Source organism: Macrotis lagotis, chromosome X (assembly GCF_037893015.1).
Source record: "Macrotis lagotis isolate mMagLag1 chromosome X, bilby.v1.9.chrom.fasta, whole genome shotgun sequence".
NCBI classification, from domain to species: Eukaryota; Metazoa; Chordata; class Mammalia; order Peramelemorphia; family Peramelidae; genus Macrotis; species Macrotis lagotis.
The window spans coordinates 628,137,455-628,158,479 of NC_133666.1; the positions used below are offsets into that span (position 1 = coordinate 628,137,455).

At 50.8% G+C, this 21,025-nt stretch overlaps 1 protein-coding gene across 7 annotated transcripts in view; it reads right to left on the reverse strand.

The window, feature by feature from the left end:
• Positions 1–24: 24 nt before the first annotated feature.
• The window catches only part of RFX1 (regulatory factor X1), a 39,163-nt gene continuing 18,162 nt past the window's right edge, over positions 25–21,025 (reverse strand). For 3 of the 7 annotated variants that reach the window (XM_074203582.1, XM_074203581.1, XM_074203583.1), the window contains exons 3-22: positions 14,382–14,491; positions 13,975–14,058; positions 12,673–12,765; positions 11,480–11,578; positions 10,595–10,690; positions 9,680–10,153; positions 8,980–9,074; positions 7,661–7,970; positions 7,063–7,244; positions 5,979–6,098; positions 5,755–5,870; positions 5,290–5,408; positions 5,024–5,133; positions 4,619–4,770; positions 4,437–4,534; positions 3,261–3,410; positions 2,926–3,134; positions 2,693–2,846; positions 2,539–2,584; positions 26–2,349 (exon numbers count right to left, since the gene is read on the reverse strand). In XM_074203582.1, coding sequence (XP_074059683.1) covers positions 2,183–2,349; positions 2,539–2,584; positions 2,693–2,846; positions 2,926–3,134; positions 3,261–3,410; positions 4,437–4,534; positions 4,619–4,770; positions 5,024–5,133; positions 5,290–5,408; positions 5,755–5,870; positions 5,979–6,098; positions 7,063–7,244; positions 7,661–7,970; positions 8,980–9,074; positions 9,680–10,153; positions 10,595–10,690; positions 11,480–11,578; positions 12,673–12,765; positions 13,975–14,058; positions 14,382–14,491 — 2,984 coding nt within the window. In that variant the 3' untranslated portion in view covers positions 26–2,182. Of the gene's footprint in view, positions 2,350–2,538; positions 2,585–2,692; positions 2,847–2,925; positions 3,135–3,260; positions 3,411–4,436; positions 4,535–4,618; positions 4,771–5,023; positions 5,134–5,289; positions 5,409–5,754; positions 5,871–5,978; positions 6,099–7,062; positions 7,245–7,660; positions 7,971–8,979; positions 9,075–9,679; positions 10,154–10,594; positions 10,691–11,479; positions 11,579–12,672; positions 12,766–13,974; positions 14,059–14,381; positions 14,492–21,025 lie in introns of all 7 variants that reach the window. The other 4 variants (XM_074203584.1, XM_074203585.1, XM_074203587.1 and 1 more) reach the window with 4 other exon arrangements.

The window sequence follows — 21,025 nt, forward strand, 5'->3', positions numbered from 1 at the left end:
CTGTGTGGACTGCCTTCAGGGTCATATGCTCCCCCACCCCCCCATATTATCTGAGACAGTTGACACACTGCCTCTCATCAAAACGTTACCCTATGTTACTGGTACTCTGGGTCAGAGACAAAATGAGTAGTTAGGAACCAGAGCCCTGACCTGTGACAAAGCAGAGGAGTCTTCAGGACAAGGCTGTGAACAGACACCAGGCCCAGGGGAGTCAGCTGGTAGCCAAATAACACAGCGGAATTTATTGTGTTTTAAGAAAGACTACAAAAAGGTAGAAAACAGCTTGGGCTTTCTAGACTACCACACGCTTTGACACTTTTCACCACCACGGGGAAGAGGGCCTGGCAACCCGGGCCCAGGGTGGCAACCAGCCACCAGCAGAGTGGGGGGCCAGTCCCCTCAGCTGCTGCACTTGGAGCACACAAAATAGTGATTTTTTTTTATACAATTAAGATGTTTTTTTTGTTTTTTGTTTTGCCATAAACATCTATCTCACATGTTGAAAACACTGAAAAAATTGGAACGAATAAGGCCATGATGGTTGGAAAAACCCCAACAGCTACCGACTGAGTGGATATCGCTCACAAATCGCACAATAGTTATGTGGTTTAGAGAGAGGATTAGATCATTACATTACAAAAGCACAGATCTCTGGAAAACTAGAATAGCTAAGAAGGTTCCATGACAAACCAGCATCTTAGAGGGCAGCTGTTGGAGGGGTGGGGGGGGTGATCTTTATGAGTGAGGGCTACCCAGGCCCTTGCCTGACTACCTGCTCCAGGAGAGGCTGGCCACACTTGGGAGGAGGCACCTTGGCCTTACCTCCCTGAGCTGGGTAGGCTGGCAGCTCTCAGGGCAGTGTCAGTCTAGCACTGGTCTTTGGAAATTGGGAGGGAACAAGGGAGCCTCTCCCGCTCATTCCCTCCCATCAGCTGTCTTTCCCCTGCCCTTGGGGAAGGAGAGGGTCCTGCCACAGCTCCAAGCCTGGGTGGGATGGGGCAAAGGAAGGGTATTGAGGTGGAGGTACAGCCTGTGAAGGAGAGGGCCTCTCCCAAGGCTTGATGGAGGCCTGCAATGCTCCCTCATAGCAGAGAGTGCTGAATGGGAGGGTCAGGGAAGAAGATTGATGGGCAGGGCCCTGACCCACAAGCCCTCCCCTAAAGCAGCGCCCAGAACTGCTTTAATTGCACTTAAACCAAGAAGGGAAGCAAAGAGGACTGGGGGAAGGAGGATTCTGGGTGGTGACAGGGTCCTCTGCATTTTAGCAAGCACTCTGGCAAAGGGCAACAACCCCTTCCCCCACCCATACTACCTGTGTCCGAGGTGGCAGCTCAGCATCCCCTTAGCCCCAGGCAGTCTGGGGCAGGGGTGGGGGGCAAGCCACTGTGCAAAGCCAGAGCTTGGAATCAGTTCCAGGGAGTAGGAAAGGGAGAGGGAAAGCCGGGAGCCACCATGCCCACTGGAGGGAGCTGTGTCCCTCCAAAGCAGACAGCTCCTTGGGCCAGACTGGCCCAGCTCTGGGCCTGTGCTGGTGGCCAGGGAAGAGAAGATGCTCCACTTTCCCTCTTGTTCAAGGCCATGCCCACTGCCCCAGGGAGCCTGCTGCCAGCCAGGACGCTCAGTTTGTTCCTTAAGGCACGTCTTTTTGTCTTTTGTGTCAGTGTTTGCAGTATTGAGGAGCCAGCTCCCCTGCCCACCCACCCCCCAAAAAAAGAAATCCTTCCAGTGCAGCCAAGTGGTTCTTGCCCTGGGATTGTGCTGCCACCCACCCCCCTTACCCCGCAGGGGCAAACAAAGGCCACAGGAAGGGGTGGGTTTGCAAGGGCAAGGGGGTGCAGGGCCAATGCCTTCCCTGCTTTGGAGGAGCTCTCCTGCTCCTCCTTCAGTAGCTAGGGGTGCATCCTGCCCCACAATGGGGGCCAGAGCAAAAACACACCAAGTCCCATGAGCTACAGGGAAGTCTGGAGTCTGGCTGGGACTTTGGTGTCTTTTGGGGGAAGGAGAGTAGGGGGTGGAGAGTAGAAGGCTGGTGAGGCCAGGCTTCTCCTTTGCTGGAAGCCTGAGCTCATGGGATTCCCACAGCTACAAAAGATGGGTTTGGGGTAGGTGGCCCCTGAAACAGCCCTTGCCCTGCCCTCTAAGGGCCAGAGTCCTGGGGAGCCCCAGCAAATAGCCAGGGCTTTTAGCTTGAGGGCAGGGCCTGCACGAAAATGCCCCGTCCATCAGTCCTTGCCAGCTTGGCAGGGGGCTCCAGGGGCTCTGAGCTGAGGGCAGTTGACTCACTGGAGTTGAGAGATATCTCTTGGGGCAGTTCATCTTCACTCTCTTCCTCTTCTTCTTCCTCCTCATCTGGGGTCATGAAGGGGTCTGAGTTTAGAACTTGCTCCAGTCATGAGCTCCTCCCCACTCCCACTCCTTTCCAATGGGGCTGGGATACACAGACCCTTTGCCCACCCCACCCAAACGAGGTGTGGGCCCAGGTGTCCAAAGATCCTCACTAGCCCCAGAAGGAAGTGAGGTGGGAGAGGCCTTTCCTACCTTTGTCAGGATCCAGGGGATTCAGGGAACTGGCCAGATTGGCAAACTGTACAGGGGAGAGTAGGCCCGGGGGAACAGTTAGGGTGGGTGGGCTGCCTCCTTTTTTGCTTCCCCCTCCCTCTTCAGACTTCCCCAATCTGCCTCTTGTATTCACCTCGCCCATGACAGCGATGGGTGTCTCTCCCTTGGCTTGGGCTACCCGGTGTTCAATCAGGTAGTACATATACTCATCGTACAAGAGGCGGATCAGGTGGAAGGAGCCAAAGCTGGCGGCGCTGCGCAAGGTCAGGTCCCGAATGACCATGGAGCTGGAGGAAGAGGAGCAGGCCTGAGGTTGGTGGACTGAGCCAGGCTACCCCCAGCCCCCTTTCATCAGATACCACCCACCTGTAGAAAGACCACTTGAGAAGGAAGAGTTTGGCAGCCTTGGGGAAGCTGGCACTGCCCTGGTAGGGCTTGAGCACCTGGCTCACCACGCCATCCAGCCAGCCTGCCCACTGCTCCAGCGAGTTCTGCTGTTGAAGAGTCACCTTGAAGTCCTGCTCCAGCCGCTGCACAACTCGGTCTTCACAGCGGCATACCCACGAGGCCTGCTCCTGGGGAGGCAGAGCCAGAGTCATGTGGCTTGGGACCTGGGCTCCAAGCTTATACCCTCCTCACACCATTCCCAGAAACCCTCCCTTGCCAGGGTGGTCCCAGCTATCTTGAGGGACTGCTGGTACCTGCACGTTGGCAAAGTCGACACGGTTGAGATCGCTGAGCATCTGGTTGATTTGGGCCGTATTCTGCAGCACAGCCCGGGCCGCCTGGGCCAAGTGATTGAGAGACGTGTAGCGCCGAAGCGTTTGGGCAAAAGCACTAGCTGCAGCCACCTGTGGGCAGAGCCCTGTCACACCCTTGTTTCTGTGATTCTCCCCCCCCCGCCACCCAGCCCAGCAGCTGAGCTGCAGATGACCTTCCAGACCATCTAGGCCAGCCTTCGTGGGGGGGGGGGGGGGGGGGGGACTGTGGACCAGAGAGGACTGATGACTTCAGGGGTGACAGGATTCACTGCTAAAATGTCTGGAGAATATCTGGTACAACCAACTCATTTTATAGAGGAATAAACTGAAGCCCTGTTGGAGCAGCCATGGGGCACCAGAGGGCATGGATTGCTGGGCTTAGGGTCACAAAGACTCCTCTTCCAGAGTTCAGATATGGCTGTGTGACCCTGGGTAAGTCACTTCACCCTGTTTGCCTCAGTTTCCTCATCTGTCAAATGAGCTGGAGAAGGAAATGGCAAAAGCCACTCCATTATCTCTGCCAAGAAAACCCCAAATGGGTTCAGGGAGAGTTCGGCATGACAGAACTGCCCAACAACGACAAAAACAGGCCTATAGAAGGGAAGCATTATCACACAGGTAGTGAGCATATAGCTCAGCTTGGGAATGCATCCAAGTCTCTGGCTCCACACAAATTCAGGCTCCTCTCATTGGACATATTTCCTCTTCCTTCTTTCTACCCTGGACCGCTGCAATGACCTGACCAGCCTGTCTCCTCTCATCTTGTGGCTGCTAGTCACCTTCCTCCAACTCAGCTCTAACTAGGCTGGGTTTCCTATTATTTCTAGGATCAAGTCTAATTTTCTGAGCCTGGCAATTATGGATCTCCACAGCTGGAAGAAAGTACACTGGGTTTGGGAATCAGAGGACCTGCAATCAAATTTTAATTCTATTTGCTACCTGTATGACCTTGGGTGAGTTACTTTCTCTAGGACTCAGTTTCCTCTTCTGCAAAATAAAGTGGTTAAAGTAGATGATCTCCAAGATACCATCTAATTCTAAATCCTACCCAAATTACACAAATGCCAGGAGGCTTTGCTTTGGAATTTTAGGATGGGGAAGCTCCAGCCCTCTCACCTTCACCCGAACCATCTCTTCAGGGATGTTCATCATGGCATTGGTGAGCCAGCTCTCGAGGCTCTTGGCAAAATTCCGAATTGCTTGTGTCAAGGCACCTGCGGAGGATAGACAAGCATGGTTGGGGAGGTGAGCAGAGTACCCTTGCCTCGGCTGGCTGCCCCCGACCTCCCCCTACTCACTGGGGATGGGCCGAAGCACATCAGGGATAAGGATCTCCACCAGGCCCTGGTACAGCAGGTTGTCACAGTCCTTGGTCCACTTGAGCACAGGCTCATATTTGGAGAGGAGCACCAGGCTGCTCTTGGGCAGCCGCTTCTCTGCTTCATCGTGGCTGTATGGACACACACACACACAAAGGTGGACACATAATCAGGGGCAGATGTGTGTAGAAAAGGAACAATGACACAGGTACACAGACACATATACACATGCAGGGATATACATAAAGAAATGTACAGACATACACACATACATACAGGAATAGAGATAAATACACACAGACATGAGTGAGAACATCTTCCTCAGTAAGAAGGCCTTAAAAGGTTCTCTTGCTATGGCTGCCCAGGGTTCCCCATCATACTCACACAGCCAGGGGGGTGGCCTCGCTGGGTTGATTGAGGTTGTACCTCCAGAAAGTCTTCCACAGGGTCTCCACTAGTGTAAACTGCAGATTAATCATGACGTCCACAATGGCCTAGCAAGGAGAGAAGAGAGGGTGACAACGGCAGGGCAGCACTGTCCCCGCTGGAAACCCTCAGAGGGACGGATAAAAGGAGCACAGCCTTGGGCCCATGTTTCCTGGCTGGCAATGCCAGAGCTCTGGACCCTGACTCTAGGCCTGGTCCCATACCTCACAGTGCTCCCGGTACAGGACCTGGAAGGCCTTGATGTCTTCAGGTCCAATCCCCTCGGGTAGCACCTTGCCCTGTAGGTCAAGCTCAGTGAATTCTGGTAGACTCCTTGAGGCATCTGAGAAGGCAGAAAGGACCCAGGACAGATCAGGAACACAGCCTTTACAGAAGAGGGCCTTAGAAATGATCTCATCCCAATTCCTCACTTTAGAGATGACAAAACTCAAGTCCAGGGAGATTAAGGGCACGGCCCAAGGTCATGCTGACCAGTAAGGCGCAGAAAAAAAATTAGAGCCCAGGTTGAAGACTCTTAATCCAGTTCTTTTCACATTATGCCTCTGCAGGGCTCAGGAATTCTTGCCTCCTTAAACTCTCCCCTCCTTCTGTGGTCCCATCTGGGTTGGGAAACTTGCCGTGTGGGCTATGTAGCAATGTTCCTGGCACAAGGATAGGTAGTTCCTTACCCAAGAACTGTTGGTACTGTTGGACTTGGGCACTGATGTCAGACAGACCTGAGGCCTGCTGCTGTCCTACTGCCACACCATTGGTCATACCCTCCATCTTCTGGATTGGTTTAAGCCTGGGAAGGTAGAGGAAGTAAGGAGAAGGTCCAGATGGGAGGGAATGTCTTCTTTCCCTGCTGCTCTGCTAGCCAGAGACCCCTGGGCTGGGCTCTAAGCATACCGACCTCTGTTTCTGGGAGAAGGGCTGGCCCCGCATGGCCATGTGCTGCTGGTCCTCCATCAGCCGTAGCAGTGGAGAGTTGGCTTTGATACGCAGGCCATAGTAATGGTATTTGGAATTCCCCCTAGAAAGGAGAGTAGGAAAGAGAAGTGGGAAAAGTCAGAGAGGAGTTCAGGCTCAGGATGTCCCACATATAACCTAGGAAAGATTCATTCATTCAGCTGAACAATAGGGGTATAGTTAGGTGGCGCAGTGGATAGAGCACCAGCCCTAGAGTCAAGAGGACCTGAGTTCAAATGTGGCCTCAGACACTAAATTACCTAGTAGTGTGACCTTGGGGAAGTCACTTAACCCCACTGCCTTGTCAAAAAATAACATCTGAACAATAGCTATTCATTGTTTGCTGAGCCCATGGTGGGTATGGTACAAAGTCTGGAGAATTCAATGTGGCCTTCACAGTCTAGGAGGGAGATAATGTGCTAACACAGATCGTCCCAATGGACATTACATGATAAGTACCCTGGAGAGATATAAATATAAACCAAGTGTTCTATGAAGTTCCAAGGAATTCTAGTCATGGCTAAGGGATGGGGAGGTGTGGAGTAATTCCCAGCATAGAAAACACTAAATTCAATCTGCTCTCAATCTGGAAGACCCTGGGCCTAATGCTCAGTCATGTAGACTGGCATCTGCTCTGTCATTTATCAGGAGAGTTGCCCAGGACACACTAAGAAATTTAATGGTTTGCCCAAGGTCACAGTATCAGAAGTGGGACTTGAATCCAAGCCTTCCTGATTCTGAGGCCAACTCCCTATTCGTTACACCACAGGGACACTTTTAACAAGGTCACTGGGGAAAATCTGCCCAAAATAGATCTCTAGGGTAGTGGCTGAGGATGTCACCAAGAAGGGACCCAAAAACCCACTTGACTAAAAGATAAACCTGAGGCTTTATCTGAACAACAGTGGGTAGAGTTATGGGAGGGGAAGGGGGGGGAGGATTAACCCCGCTGGGGTCAAGGGCTCAATTCTGGGAGAACCCTGAGGCTTGGCTCTGGGGAAGGACCTCCAAACACTAGACAGGCCTACCTGGTGCCAAGTCGGCGAGTGCGGAGACCCATGAAAACGGAGCGGATGAGCTTGCCAAAAGAGGCAGCATTGACGGGCTCTAGCTTCTGCTCCTGGCAGTGCAGAAGGTAGTGGCAATAGAGGGTGCTGCGGGGTAGGCTCACACCCTCAGCTGTCTCATAGTTATCCAGCAGCCACTGGACCTAGTGAGAAGAGAAGTGGGGGGAGGAGGCAAAGGAAGCCAACCCAGGGGCCAGCCCCCACCTAGGTAAAAACCCTCGATCATCATTCCTGTATGGAAAAGAGGAAACTAGGGCAGACCTAGGACCCTCCTGAGGGCAGTGTCATGGGCTGAGGCTGCTTGGTCCCCCATCCCCTCTGCTTATCCTCAGGAGGCAGGTGATATGAAATGTCCTGAGCTTGGCCTCCCCGCCCCCTCTTCTGATCCTTCTGGTCTGTATCCCTCACCTGGATGGTCACTACTCAGGGTAGTCACTAGAAGGCAGGAGACAGCTGTGTTGCAGAAACATTCCCAAGGTTCCTGTCCCTGCATCTGTTCCAGTGATGTTCCTCATCCCCACCCCTTCTCCCTCTAGGAGGGGGGCACAGGGGCACTTACAGTGGCTGGTGAGGCACGGGTGGTATGAGAGTACGACTGGCTGGAGCTGCCCAACATGTAGCCGCCCTGGATCACGTAGGTGCCGGCGCCGCCCCCGCCGCCCCCGCCGCCCCCGCCGCTGCTTGTGCCACTCGAGTTGGTGACGATCTGGCCCCCCGACACATACATGGGCACTGAGCCACTGCTTGCCACAGCCTGGGAAGTGGCAGGTGTGCTGACCTGCGCAGTTGAGCCCTGGGGCTCATAGTAGCTGGTGCCCGCATTCTGGGTGTACAGTGGTGTCTCTGTATAGGGGTAGGTACCTGAGCGACTGTAAGGAAAGCAGGAAAGAAGGAGGGCTGGGTGGCCATCTCTGTGGCAGAGTGAATGGGAACCTCAGAAATGTCTCGGGGAGGAGCACAGTTGTTTAATAAGTGCTGCTGGTCAACCTGTCCCTAGAGCTAGGGCTTGCTTCTGCCTCTCGATAAGCTTTCTCCCACCAGAAGCTTTGGTCCAATTGGGGCATAAGATGGAATATTCTTCTATCTTAGAATGGTACCAAAAAATGAACAAAGGGAAACAGAAAAGATTCCTTACAATTTTTCCATTTCTGTCACTGACTCATCATCCTTATCAGTCTAGACTCAAAGTGGGTTTTAACTTTTTACCTTCCTTTCCCATTGATTCAATCAATTTGTCAAGGTCTAAGGATTTCTTCCCTCCTTTCTATTCCCACAATCCTACATTTTCCATCTGGATTATTGCCATAGCCTCCATGATGGAAATCTTTTAACTTCAAGACTTTCCCCTCCATCTCACCTGTCTTCCTAAAACCCAGCTCTGATCGTGTTCCTGCTCAGTTCACAAAATGCCTGTGGCTCTCCTGTCTCCAGAGCCAATGTTCTATTCACTGCACCACCTAATTGCCCCCTCTCCCATTATTTTTTAATGACCCCATCCCATTTCTTTGGAGCTTGACAGTTGAGTCTCTCCTAACAATGCCATGGTGTGCCAGGTTCATCAAAGCCTTTGGATACACCACCTCCTCTCCTGCCTGAGATGCCCTTCTACTTTCCTTCCACTCTAAGATTCTGCCTGTCTAACAAGGCCTTTTTCACTCCCAATCTCCCCAATTTCTGCTGGCCATAACTGTTATGATAAATTTCAGCATCTCAGGCCTCCTATGATCCTCTAATTGTGGAGGTAAGTAAGCTCCTTAAGGCCAGGGCCTGTGATAACTTTGCTCATTTACAATGTAAGACGATGGCTCAATCTGTCTGAAGTTTGGGCTTTGGGCAAGTGGGGATGAGCATCAAGGGATCACTAGTTGATGTACTCACATGGTGCTGGCTGTGTAGCTGGCATCACCGCCCTCCACATACTGAACCTGGCTGGGATACACATGCTGCACAGGCACCTGCTGGAGCTGTTGCACCTGGGGCGAGAGAGCAGGGGGTTATGGAGAAGGTTAGAATCCTTTGACCCTGGGGCCAATCAGCAAGCAGCATCTGAGCTGGAACAGAGGAGCAGGCTGCTCCACAGATGGTGTAGCAGGGCAGGGACCCCAGGACTTGGGTTGGCTTCTGGCTTCTACAGGTTGGGGAAGCCAGGCATCTTCTTGGAAGAGCTCATATTCCCCGCAACCCTCTGCTCTAGGCCAATAGACACAAAACCCTGAGATTTCCCTGTGGGCAGGAGGGCTTCCCTACACGGGGGTCTGGCTACTGGCCTAACAAGAACTGCTGCTTAAGGCCTGGACCCCTGGGGCTCTGGTTCAGAATAAACTCATACCAGTGGCCTGCTGCCCGGCAGTAACACGGGGCCTGAACCAAGGTTCTGGGGGGCGCCCGGAGGGGGCTGCTGAGGGCAGCGCCTCAGAGCAGGCGGGAGGGGGCCCGGAGCCTGGGGAGGCGGGAGGGGCGAGGGTCCCCGGACCCGGGGTGGAGCATCTCCTGGAGGCGGGGCCTGGCTAGCAGGGGCGGGGGGCACCGGGGCCGGCTCGGGGCAGGAGAAGTCCGCCCCCCGCTCGTCCCCACCTACTTTCAGGGCTGTGGCTGCAGTGCCGAACACTAGCACCTGGGGGACCCTCTGGATCCTGACTCTCTGGTCGGGGCTGGCCCGGGAGGAGAGCCCGGGCAGGGGCTCGATCACCACTTTCTGCTGGGGCAGGAGCAGCTGCTGGGGGAGCACGCGCACCAGCTCCACCCACTGCTCGGACCCCGGCTCGGCCGCTGCTGCCGCCGCCGCCGCCGCCGCCGCCGCGGGCAGGTAATGGAGCCGGGGCTCCGGGCTGCCGCTGCCTAACTGCGGGGCCTCGCTACTGCACTCTAACAGCAGGGGCGCCTCTCCGGCCCGCTGGCCCGGCTCGGCCCGCTGGCCCGGCTCGGCGCGCTGGCCCGGCTCGGCCCGCTGGCCCGGCTCGGCGCGCTGGCCCGGCTCGGCCCGCGCCCCGGGCGGCTCCGCTGCCGGCTCCTGCCGCTCTCCCTTCCTAGCGGGGAACTGACTGCCTGAGCACTGGAGGACAAACAGAGACACTGGCCAGGGGGCCGGCGGGGGGCCGCGGGGGGCCGGCCCCGGCGGCCCCCGCCTCTCGGGGGGCTGGGGCTCTCTGCCCGGGAGTCCCGAAGGTGCCCTCCACGCCCGCCTCTAGCCCTCCACGCCTCTCTCGGGCCAAGAAAAGTCCGGCGGCTTTTGAGTCACTCGGGCAGGGAAATGGGCAGCCACAGTTTTAGCCCTGACCTTGTCCTGGGGTCAAGCTCGCTTAACAGGCCCTCCCTTCTGAAGGGATTTAGAACTAGAGGGGCCTTAAGGGTCTTCTGCTCAGCTCCCTCACTGCACAGTCCATTGGTTCAGAGTATCCAGAAAACTGACCATCCAAGTCATAGCCTGGGCAGGGGAAGCCTCCGAGGGGAGTGGGGGGGGAGGGGAAGAGCCAGGGGCCCGGAGAACACAGACCTCTTGAGTGACATGGACCTGCTGCAACCCTTGTACTGTCAGCTGCTGCACTGGGCCGGATTTGGGTGTTTGTGGAGTGGTCTGCACGACGGATCTCTGTGGGGACACAAGGTATCCCAATCAGTGGAAGGAGCAGCCCCATCCCTCCTGATTGTCCTCTATTAGGCTGAGAGCAGCCAGGGCCTAGCCCTCAAGCACGTGGTGCCCCCCCCCCACATCTACAAAGGGGTACGCCTGTATAAATTTTTCTTTACTACTGCCTCCCTCATAATTCCTTGCCAAAAAGGAAGTGCACATAGGTAGTAATCTGTTCCTCCCTGGCAGACTAGGCCAAGCCATAAAGATAAACTATACACTTCCTCAACTGAACCAGACAGAAAAACTGTCTATCCCCCATCCCACTGCTCACTCATTTTTTGAAGAGATTCCCAGGTCAGATTCCAACATCTTAAGATAAAATGAGTAGTGCTAGCTGTTCAAGGGCAATGAGAAAGAAGCAGAGGAAAGCATTTACTAGGAAGGGGATGGTGGTGGAATGGTAACCTCCAACCTCATTCTTGGGGGCAGGTTATTCTAATGGATCTTGGTTTTCTTGGATTCTTTGATCCTAACTTGTTGAGAAGCCTTGGGTAAGTCACTGAAGTTGACTAGGAGTCAGAAAAGACCCGAGGTCCAAGGAGGCTGAAACTAGCTCACTCTGCCACTCCCAGGGGACCTTGAGCTAATTTCAGCCTCCTTAGACCTCGGGTTTCAACTCCAAATCCAGTGGGCCTCCCATTTCAAGAATTATAAAGGCTCAATCCTAATTGGATGCTAAAGTGATTATAGATCCCAGACTGCTTCAGGAAATAGTTCTACAGGAGCACCCCGCCCCCTGTCAGATACCTCTTGTGAGACAGAGACAGCCTGGACACTGTGCACCTGGAGCTGCTGCACTGAACCAGCTTTGCTGGTGGAACTATTCCCCTGTCCTGGTGAACGCTGCTGAAAGAGAGAGGAAAAAGAGGATGGAGAGAGAAGGGAGGAGGGAGGGAGACTGAGAGAGAGAGAGAGAGAGAGAGAGAGAGAGAGAGAGAGAGAGAGAGAGAGAAGAGGAGGGAGGAAGAGAAGAGGGAAGGAAAAGGCAGAGACAGAATCAGAGAGAAGAGGAAGAGGAGACAAGACAGAGAAGCAGGGAGGCAGGATAGGTTCGGGCACACATCAGGGTGGGCTTTTTCCGGGACCGATTCCCAGAAATTCCTTGTATCTGCTAAAGGGCTTAGAGTAAAGTTGGGCAGATAACAATGGGAAAAGAACTTCTCTCTTGCAACAAAGTTTGCAAATAAGCAAGTGGTCTTGAGCTTTTGCTCAGTAACTAGCACTAGTTGGGTCTTCCCTGTAAGTGTGCCCCTGCTCAGGACTGCCCCCCAATCTTTCTGAAGTTCTCAGCATTTTCTCAGGTCAGCTCCTGGGGACAGAATTTGTCTGGAGCTACTCACCACTCCTGGTTTGGTCCTGAGATGCTGGCCTTTCTAGGAGGGATAGCTGGTAAGTAAAGACCATATATCCTCCTTGGCTTTGCAGGGTTCAGATGCATACTGAGGGGTCTGGGAGGGGTCAGGTTGAGTGGCAGGCTTCCCTAGATTGTGGAATGGTGCTCCTAAGACATCCCACGCCTCTGGTGACATGGACCTTGGCTTTCAGTGTCTTCACTTGTAAACCCCCATGTCTCATATGCTCCCCCCTCCCCCCAAACCTGGAGAATCCAATAAGGGTTCTGGAGTGAGGTGGGCTGGAGCTGTCCATGGTAGGGCTGGAGTAACCCAGGGCAGGCAGGAGCTGCTGTGCTCTGTTTCCTGAGCCTCAAAGCCCAGCCCATAAGCCCAGGCTCTGCTGAAGCTCAGTATGGATGTTCTCTGTTCCCTTTGCTGCTAACCTTGGCTGGAGGCCACCCTGACCTTGTTAAATGTCACCTACAGGTGCCAGGATCTGAGAACTAGTGGCAAGGAGAGGGAGGAGTGCAGACAAACAGTTCAGAGAAAAAGATGACAGAGAGATGGGTGGGAGGAAGGTCCACAGGGCCAGGAGCTTCCACTTACCTCTGGAGGAGAGTGCACCTGTTGGGCACTATGGACAGCTATCGAGGCTGGGCCCCCTTTGCTGGTCTGGCTTGTGCTCTGCACCACCAACCGCTGTGTGGAGAATGTTTGTGATTAGGAGGAAGCTGGTTCAGAGAGCACAACCCCATTTCAGAATGGGACTGGTCTTTGAGAATCGAGGTACGTTAGAGTTAGAAGGATCTTTCAACACAAACTAATTCAACCCCATAAATGTGCTCAGTGAAGGGAAAGGATTGGACTAAGGTCACATAGCTTTTAAATGGCAGAGCTAGGATTCAAACCCTGGTCCTTTGGCTCCAAGTTCAGGGTTTCCCTCCTATGGTTCTTGGACCACAAGGGGCAGTGGGATTCATTTGCATCAGCTTTCCCTGTGAGATGGGAGGTGTGGATTTGCCCCCACAGTCCAGACTCTCCAACCCAATGCAACTGGAGTAGGGTTCTGTATAACCCTAAAGGTTTCATCTGCCTTCTTTCCATGAATCCTGAGATTAGGAGAAGCGTCCCTCCCTCTCCCTCACTTCTGCTTCACTTGCCAGGGTCATGAGTAGAAGGGCTGAGCTCTTCTCTGCAGTGTGCAAAGAAGAGCCCTTGGCCTCTAGCTCCAAGGCCTAATCTCAGAAGCTTGCTGTTTGAGAGGTAAAGTACAATGGGAAGACAGCTTGACTTCCCTCAACCTTCAGAGGTAACAGAGCTCCTGAGAGCTCAGTAGAGCCTTAGGGATCATCTAGTCCAATCAACTATAGAGAAATGACCAAGGTCCAGAGAAGGGAAGGGATTTGACTGAGGTCACAAAAGAAGTCAACAGTGAAGGGGGATGGGAGGCTGGGTCTTCTGACACCCAATCCATATCTCTTTCCACTAGCCCATGCTGATCATATGAAGTTTCTAGTGACTTTCTTAAGGCCACATAGTAACCTGGGAACAGAATAAAGGGATGTTGATTCTCAGGGACAGTGTTCTTTTCCTGACACTGGCTGCCACCTGAGAGGTAAAAACCAGATGAACTAGACTAGCTCTTCCTAGTGGAGATACCTGACCTAAAGGATAGCCAAGGGTTTGGCAGCTCTAATTTCCCCGATTAGAAATGAACTGGAACCAGGCAGGCCAGAAAAGGTTTCTGTTTCTCACTTTGTGGGCAGGCAACAGAGAGGTAAATTAGTCAAGAAAGTGTCACCATTCCCCTTGAGGAATCTCTAGTTTTCATGACTAGGGATGGTGGACCCATGAGGCCCCAGAGAAGATGATGTTGCCTTCCTTTATCCTTAGACAGGTCAGCCTTACCTGCTGGGGCACTTGAATGCTGGTAAGCTGCAGAGGGGACACGGCACCAGGCTTGGCCTGCACATTTGCCTGGACCAGCAACCGCTGTTGGAACAAAGTCCAGTGAGGTGAAGGGGGGGCTGGCCCTGACCCCCAAACTGTGAGATGAGGGAAGGGAGGATGGAAAGGGAGCTGAGTGGAAAGGAGCAAAGCATCTTGATAAGAGAAGGCAAACAGATGGCTCTGGCAGATGGTGAAGGGCAGAGCTAAAGGGCAGTGGTGGAGGAGGGAACAGTAAAAGGCACAGTGCACAGCAGTCTATACTCATCTCCAAGATGGGGAAGGTTCAAGCCCCCCATGACTGGAGACAACTTCTCTTGGCCCCCAAGAACCAGCTATTCAGTCCCCTTACCTTGGGAGCCCCATACCTGCGGTGTGGCCTGAACCTGTTGGACCACCTGTGTTGGCACTCCAGATTGGCTGGCTGTGGAGCCTGGACTGGCTTCTGAAACGGTGTCACTGGCCCTCATGGCCCCTTCTGTAGAGAGGAAAGGGTCAGATCAGGCACCCTGTCTATGTAGCACTATCCCGAGGGTTCTGGAAGGCAGAAGTTTGGGATCTGGATTTAGTTCTAGGGTCTCACTCTTTAAAGTGTTAGCAAGGGGACAGAGGTATCTGCAGATGGACAAGAGTAGCATTAGGGTCTACAGAATGTAGCATATGTCAGCTGCACATGTGTGGCTCCTGTAGGAATGGGCTGGCTATGTAGAGAGCAAAGGCTGTCTAAGAACTCTAAGGCTTAGTGCTAGTCCACTCCATTCATTCACTCTTTTACCTGGCTACATTCCCAGGGGAAAGCCCCAAGCAGGGCCCTGTGACTGGCATAGGAGAGGTATTCTAAAATCCACTGAGACATGGGCAAAGAGAGGAAGGCCAGATAGAACAAGAACAATGAAGGTTCATGAAGCAAATCTGGAGATTTGGCTCTGCAGGAAAACAGGAGCCCAGGGAACAAACTCTAATGTCATTCCCCTCTTCTTGGCCCAGTCTCCTTTGACCTTTCTTTTGATCTGGGATGGCTTCTTCAGGAAGAAAAACAGAATCTCAGAATTCCAGAGTTGGAAGGGATGAGCCTTAGAGGTCATTTAGTAGAACCCCCAAGCAAGAATCTACTTTACAAGAAGTGACAAAGAATTACCCAGTCTCCATCTGAAACACCTCCATTGATAAGACTTCACTACCTCCTGAGGAAGCTAATTTCACATTTAGACAATTCTTCTTAAGTTTCTTCCTTTTCTCCAGCTAAAATAGGCCCCTGTCACTTCCATCTAGGACATCCCCTCCTAATTATGCCCCTCTAGTGCCCAGCCGAACAAGTCTCCTCCTTCTACAAGACCATGGTTCAAATGCTGGAATACAAGCCATTACGTCCCTGGTTTTCCCTTTTCTAGGTTAAAGAAGTATTTCCATCCTCTTTGGTTGCTTCTTATCCAGGACAATCTCCAGGTTTCCTTCTCATTGTCCTCCTCCTAAACACTCCCAGCAGTTCTCACTGTATTCACTTGTCTAGGCTGAGAGGAATTTTTACTTCACCTGCTCCTCAGACTCCAAAGAAAGGCAGGAGAAGGAGACCTTCCTTGTCCAAGGATGAAAACAAAAGGGTCAAGGGAGAATTATTCCCTGCCTAGGATGAGGATTTGGGAGATCTTGCCTTCAAGTCTGTGCTTTGTCACACTTCTTAAACATATTAACAAATTCTCACAATAGCTCACCTTAGAGACCAGCTTATCTAGTTTGCAGGGGAAAACATAGAGACTTAGTTTTAGGAGGTGGCAAAACTCTAGAATACTGTTCCCCACCCTAAAACCCCTTAGTTTAGGTTGCCTCCCTCCTTCCCTCTTTCTATTCATTCATACCCAGCTACCTCCTACTTTTAATGGTCTTTCAGTAGGCAGAGTGTGGAACTCACCACAAGGGATTGGGAGGGGGAGTTACTCACGCTGGCAGGGAGCTGTGAAGAGGCAATCATAGAACATGATGCAGCCCAGGGGTGACCTGCCTAGCCAGGTCCTGGTCACGCCTCTCTGCAGGAGCAGGTGGGAACAAGGGCAGCTTTTATACCAGCAACCTTGGTGAGCTAATCCCCTCGAGTTTGCTCCAAAGCTCCTGTGGGTTCTCTCTGAATAAACATCCCCCTCATAGTAGGTACAAAACAAGGAGGGGCCTTTGCAGCACACTGAGAGGTCAGTACCTGGGCTGAGGAGATGCTATCAGGAAGGAGGTCAAGTTTCATGCACATCTCTCTAAGGTGATGAACAGGAGGAGGGGCTTGTTTTTTCCCCAAAGAGAACAAATCCTCAGCACCTTCCCCGTCTTCAACCCTCTGTGTGAGTTCTGCAGGATCCTAACCCCTTGAAAGATATCTATCCCCACATGCTGGTGGGACTTTGCTTCACTCACTAATACTTTAGAGAAATCGGCTAATATCCTGAGTTAGGGTACAGCTTTCAACAGGCTGAAGGCTTGGAGAGAGCAAGAACTGGGGGATGGGTAGGAAGAGAAAGGTCATGTTGTCTTGAGATGAATTGAGAATGAAAGCATTCCATTTCCCCTGTGTAGGAGCATGGAACAGGAGTAAAAGGGTGATGGGATGAAAGTGCCTAGCATAGGTATGGTATTATCCATAGCTGAAGCCTCTGAGGAGATTGTTTGAAAGGTCAGGAGTTTCAGATTTGTCTTTCTGGCTTTAGGCATAACTGAGCCTTTTGAGGTCAAAGCCTTGGAAGAGGCTACAAAGCTGGGTCCTGGCCAATTAGGTACAGTCTTTATAGAAAGATAGTTTGCATACTAATTTAATGAGAAAGAGAGCAGTTAAACCCCATTGCTGCTTAGTGTTGGGGGAGAGGGATGGTCCTGAGGGGATGATGATGATGACAGACAATGCTTATTGAAATAATTCTGGCAGCCAGAGTCCTCTACAAAGTCATCATTTTCTGTATTTAGCTTAACTACTTTCTCTTGGATTTAATTTGGGTCTCTCTTGGCAGCCTTGTGGGGCCACAAGAGAAGAAGCATTTAATGACTCCAGCCCAATGGGAAAGCTGGGTGCAATCTGAGAAAGCATTGAGTCACGTGATGCTCCCAACACACCTAGGCGTGTGGGTAACCTAAGCTGGGACATCGTGTCCCCAGTCAAAGGGATGGGACATAGACTAAGCTATAAACACTGGGGAGCAGAGGTACAGAGAAGGATGGAGCTTCGGCTCAGTTCAGTATCCTGACTGTCTGCTGTTTGAAGCGGTCCAACAAGAGGGACCCTTGGGCAAGACACAAAGTTTACAGCAACTCATTTTTTTCTCACAAGACCTCAGTGCTTCTACTTGAAGTCCAGCACAGGAAGAGGAACACTTGCTGCCACCACCTTAGAACTGGGATCTTCTAACAGTATTAAGACCCTCATGAGAAGCCAGCACCTGGTAAGTGAACTTCCTAGCAACTTCAGCCTTTTTGAATCATACCCATGTGCATATAACCCCAAAGGAATCTGTATTTGCAGAGATGCATGCGCATGCGCGCATGTCTCTGTGTGTGTGTGTGTGTGTGTGTGTGTGTGTGTGTGTGTGTGAGAGAGAGAGAGAGAGAGAGAGAGAGAGAGAAGTAGGTATTTCTCCTCAGCCTTCTGACCTACTCTCCCCTCTCCTGTTCACCTTTCTCTAAGAACATTCACATCTGTGCTCCAACTTCCCTATATTGCTGGCTTGCCCTCTGGAAGACAGATCAGACTTATCCTGCTTGGCCTCAGGGGTCAGAACAAAGAGCCATCTCTTGTTCTACATCTACAGAAGTAGAGTTGAACCAGATGAAAAGAAAAACTGACTAGAGATTACAGCTGTTCAAAAGTAGAGTTTGTTGCCTTAAAAAGTAGTGAGTTCCTCATAACTGGAAAACTTCAAAAAGTGGAGACCACACATGATCCTTTGTCAGATCCAGCAGAGAGATAATTTCTCTTCAAATGTTGAAGGACTAAATGATTCTGAGATCCATTTCAATTCTGAAATTCTGTAATTCTAAGGTCTGTGTCTTTGGCCTCTTCCATGCACATATGTCTCTCTGGATGGTCTCTCTATAGTTTTCTGTTCCTGGGAATGAATGGATTTGTAAAGAGATTTGGCTTGAAGTGCAGAGCCAGAATACTAGGTGTCCCAATGGTGGATAGCATTGTATTCCCTCTCACTTCATCAGGGGTCTTCAGCTGGATCTCAGGTGCCTTATCTGAATATAAGGAACAACTCTTTCAGTGAAGGAAAAGTTGTGAGAGGGAATTAGATTTCCAGTGAAAGTCTTTGACCTTCTCAGGGAAAGGGAGCCATTATAGACAGACAGGGGCAGGATACTGAGAGACCTTGTTTCTTGCTGGGGTATATACTGAATTAGGCTAGTTCAGAAGTCAGAGCTTGATGTTGACCATGTAGTCCAAAACAGATTCTATGATGCTACCAACCTAGAGATCAGATATTCCCACTGGAGAGTTGGTTTGGGGAGAGAAAAAGGTTCCTGGAAATGGAGCTGTTTTTGGCTCCTAATTAAAATTCGAATTGCTCAGAGGACCTGATGAGCCTCCTGGTTCCTAGCCTAAGTGGGTGTGTACCTTTTACAGAAGTCGAGGAGCCAGGAATCATAAAGGTCTAAGGTTTTCAACCCAGCTCTGCTTGACAACCTATAGAAACTGAGGACTATGACATGGCTCTTTAAACTTCTGTTTTCCTATCTGTGATGGAGGATAATTTTTGATATGGCTCACATAGAGAGAAGGTAAGAAAAGGCCAAGTGTCTGGGGAAATAGACACATTTGGAATATTCCCATTGCCCTTCCACTCTTAAATACCATGGAAAGTAGATAAAGGACATCCTGCAAGCTGGAGATTTTGGAGATGAGGGTGGGTGACACAGGGACATTTATGCTTTAAAGAGGGGTAGATTTCTTACCAATCAGAACTTTCCAGATGCTATGATAATAATCTTTGTCCTTTTTTTTGGAAGGCAATGAGGTTAAGTGACTTATCCAAGATCATATAGATGATTATTAAGTATCTGAGGTTGTATTTGAACTCAGGTTCTTCTTACTCTAGGGTCAGTGCTGTATTCATTGTGCCATCTAAGGTGCCACTTGTCCTTCATTTTTTTTTTTAATTTTTACAAGGCAATGGGGTTAAGTGGCTTGCCCAAGGCCACACGGCTGGGTAATTATTAAGTGTCTGAGGCCGGATTTGAACTCAGGTACTCCTGACTCCAAGGCCAGTGCTCTATCCACTGAGCCACCTAGCCGCCCCTCTTGTCCTTCATTCTTGAAGAAGACCATGGCACCAGGGAGATGATGCCAAGACATACACATGAATTGGATTTTAGTGAGAGAGTGCTATGCTAAATCACCAGCCTTACTTTCTCCTCCAGAGCCATCTGAGTCCAGTTCTAGATATGGATCCAGAGGGCTGGAGATGGCCCTGGATGTGAGGCAATCTGGGTTAAGTGACTTGCCTGAGCTGATTCAGCTAGTAAACTACTGTTAAGTGTCTGAGGCTGGATTTTAACTCAGGTTCTCCTGATTCCAGGTTCAGTGCTCTACCCACAACTGAACTACCCAGTTTCCCCTACAATCTTTTGTGATCCTACCAAGGACATTCAAAATTTCCCCCCATAATGAAATAGATTTCCAGGACAGTCCAATACAAAAGAAACAAAGATTAGATATAAATGGAATGACATGTCATGTTGGCCCACTGCCTTATTTTTCTAGGGCTCTAGGAACTAAGTTTGTAAAAGTGAGAAGAAAGCATCATTTAGTACAGTCTTCACACAGACAAGTTTATACCAAAGGGCTACTTTTCTTCCCAGGGATCCAGGGACCCAGAATGTACATCCTATTCTCAGCTGGGCATCCAGCCTCTTGGCACAGAGCCCACTGTCATCTACAGTACCCTTCCTCCCTCCTGCTCAGATTTCTTTTAAAAGTTTGGCTGTCTCTGAGGACAGAGATTTATGAATTCAAAGTATTGTTCCCAACTGTGAGTAATTTGATCTTTGCTAGTATCGTCTTTAAAGTTACCTCCAGGGCAGATTGGCTAGGGACAGGATTCTGTTGTTAAGACTAGTTAGCTTTTCATTTTTTCCCTCAGCTTGCCTCCTGTGTATGTATGTTCCGGATCTCAATCCAGAGAACCAATGCCAGGGAGCCCCTCCATTCCCTGCTCTGATCCCTGGATTACCTCCAATTGCTTCTGGCCATGGAATAGATCTAGACAGTTCTTAGCCTACAGGGTCTGGCAGTCCCTGAGCCTGAGCCAGTCTCCTGTGTTAAGGTAGCTGAGGATGCCCCTGTGAAAATGCTTTGCCCTAGATGAACAACTTGAATAGTTAGGACCAGAGTACTTCAAGGTCCCTTTATTAGAAGGTTGGCAAGCAGATATTTTGTCCCAGTGAATCTGACAAAATGAAAACAATTAAGAGAAAAAAAGGGAAATTAAAGGAAAGATAGCTCTGGGTGAACATATTTTCCCTATTTTTTTGCCTTTCCAATCTCGTCAAGTGATAAGAGATTCTAAAAACTGATGGGTCATTTAATCCAATCAAGGCTTCTTTTACAGTATTCAGTAAGTAGCTATCCATTCTTTTGTGACAAAGAACTCATTACACACTGAAGCACCTTATTCCTTCTCTAGGTGGTTCCAATTATTAAGAAGTTTTCCCTTAGACTGAGCTAAAATGTCCTTCTGTAACTTTCAAAACCTTCCCCATTGATCCTAGTTGTAAATCTGATCCTTCATTCAGTCTGCAAATACATGACGATGGCATCCTGGGACTCCCTCAAATATTCTTTTCTAGCTAAAGATCCTCTGTTCCTTCAACCAGTCCTCATCTAGCATGGTTGTCCTCTGAACCTATTCTTATCCCTTACTATAGATGTAAGTCTAACCAGGGAAAAGGACAGTGGCACTGTCTGGTCTTGTCCCAGAGTTTCTGCCTGTTAATACAACCCAAGGTACATATCTATCTTTTGGCTATATCTGTGTATTCA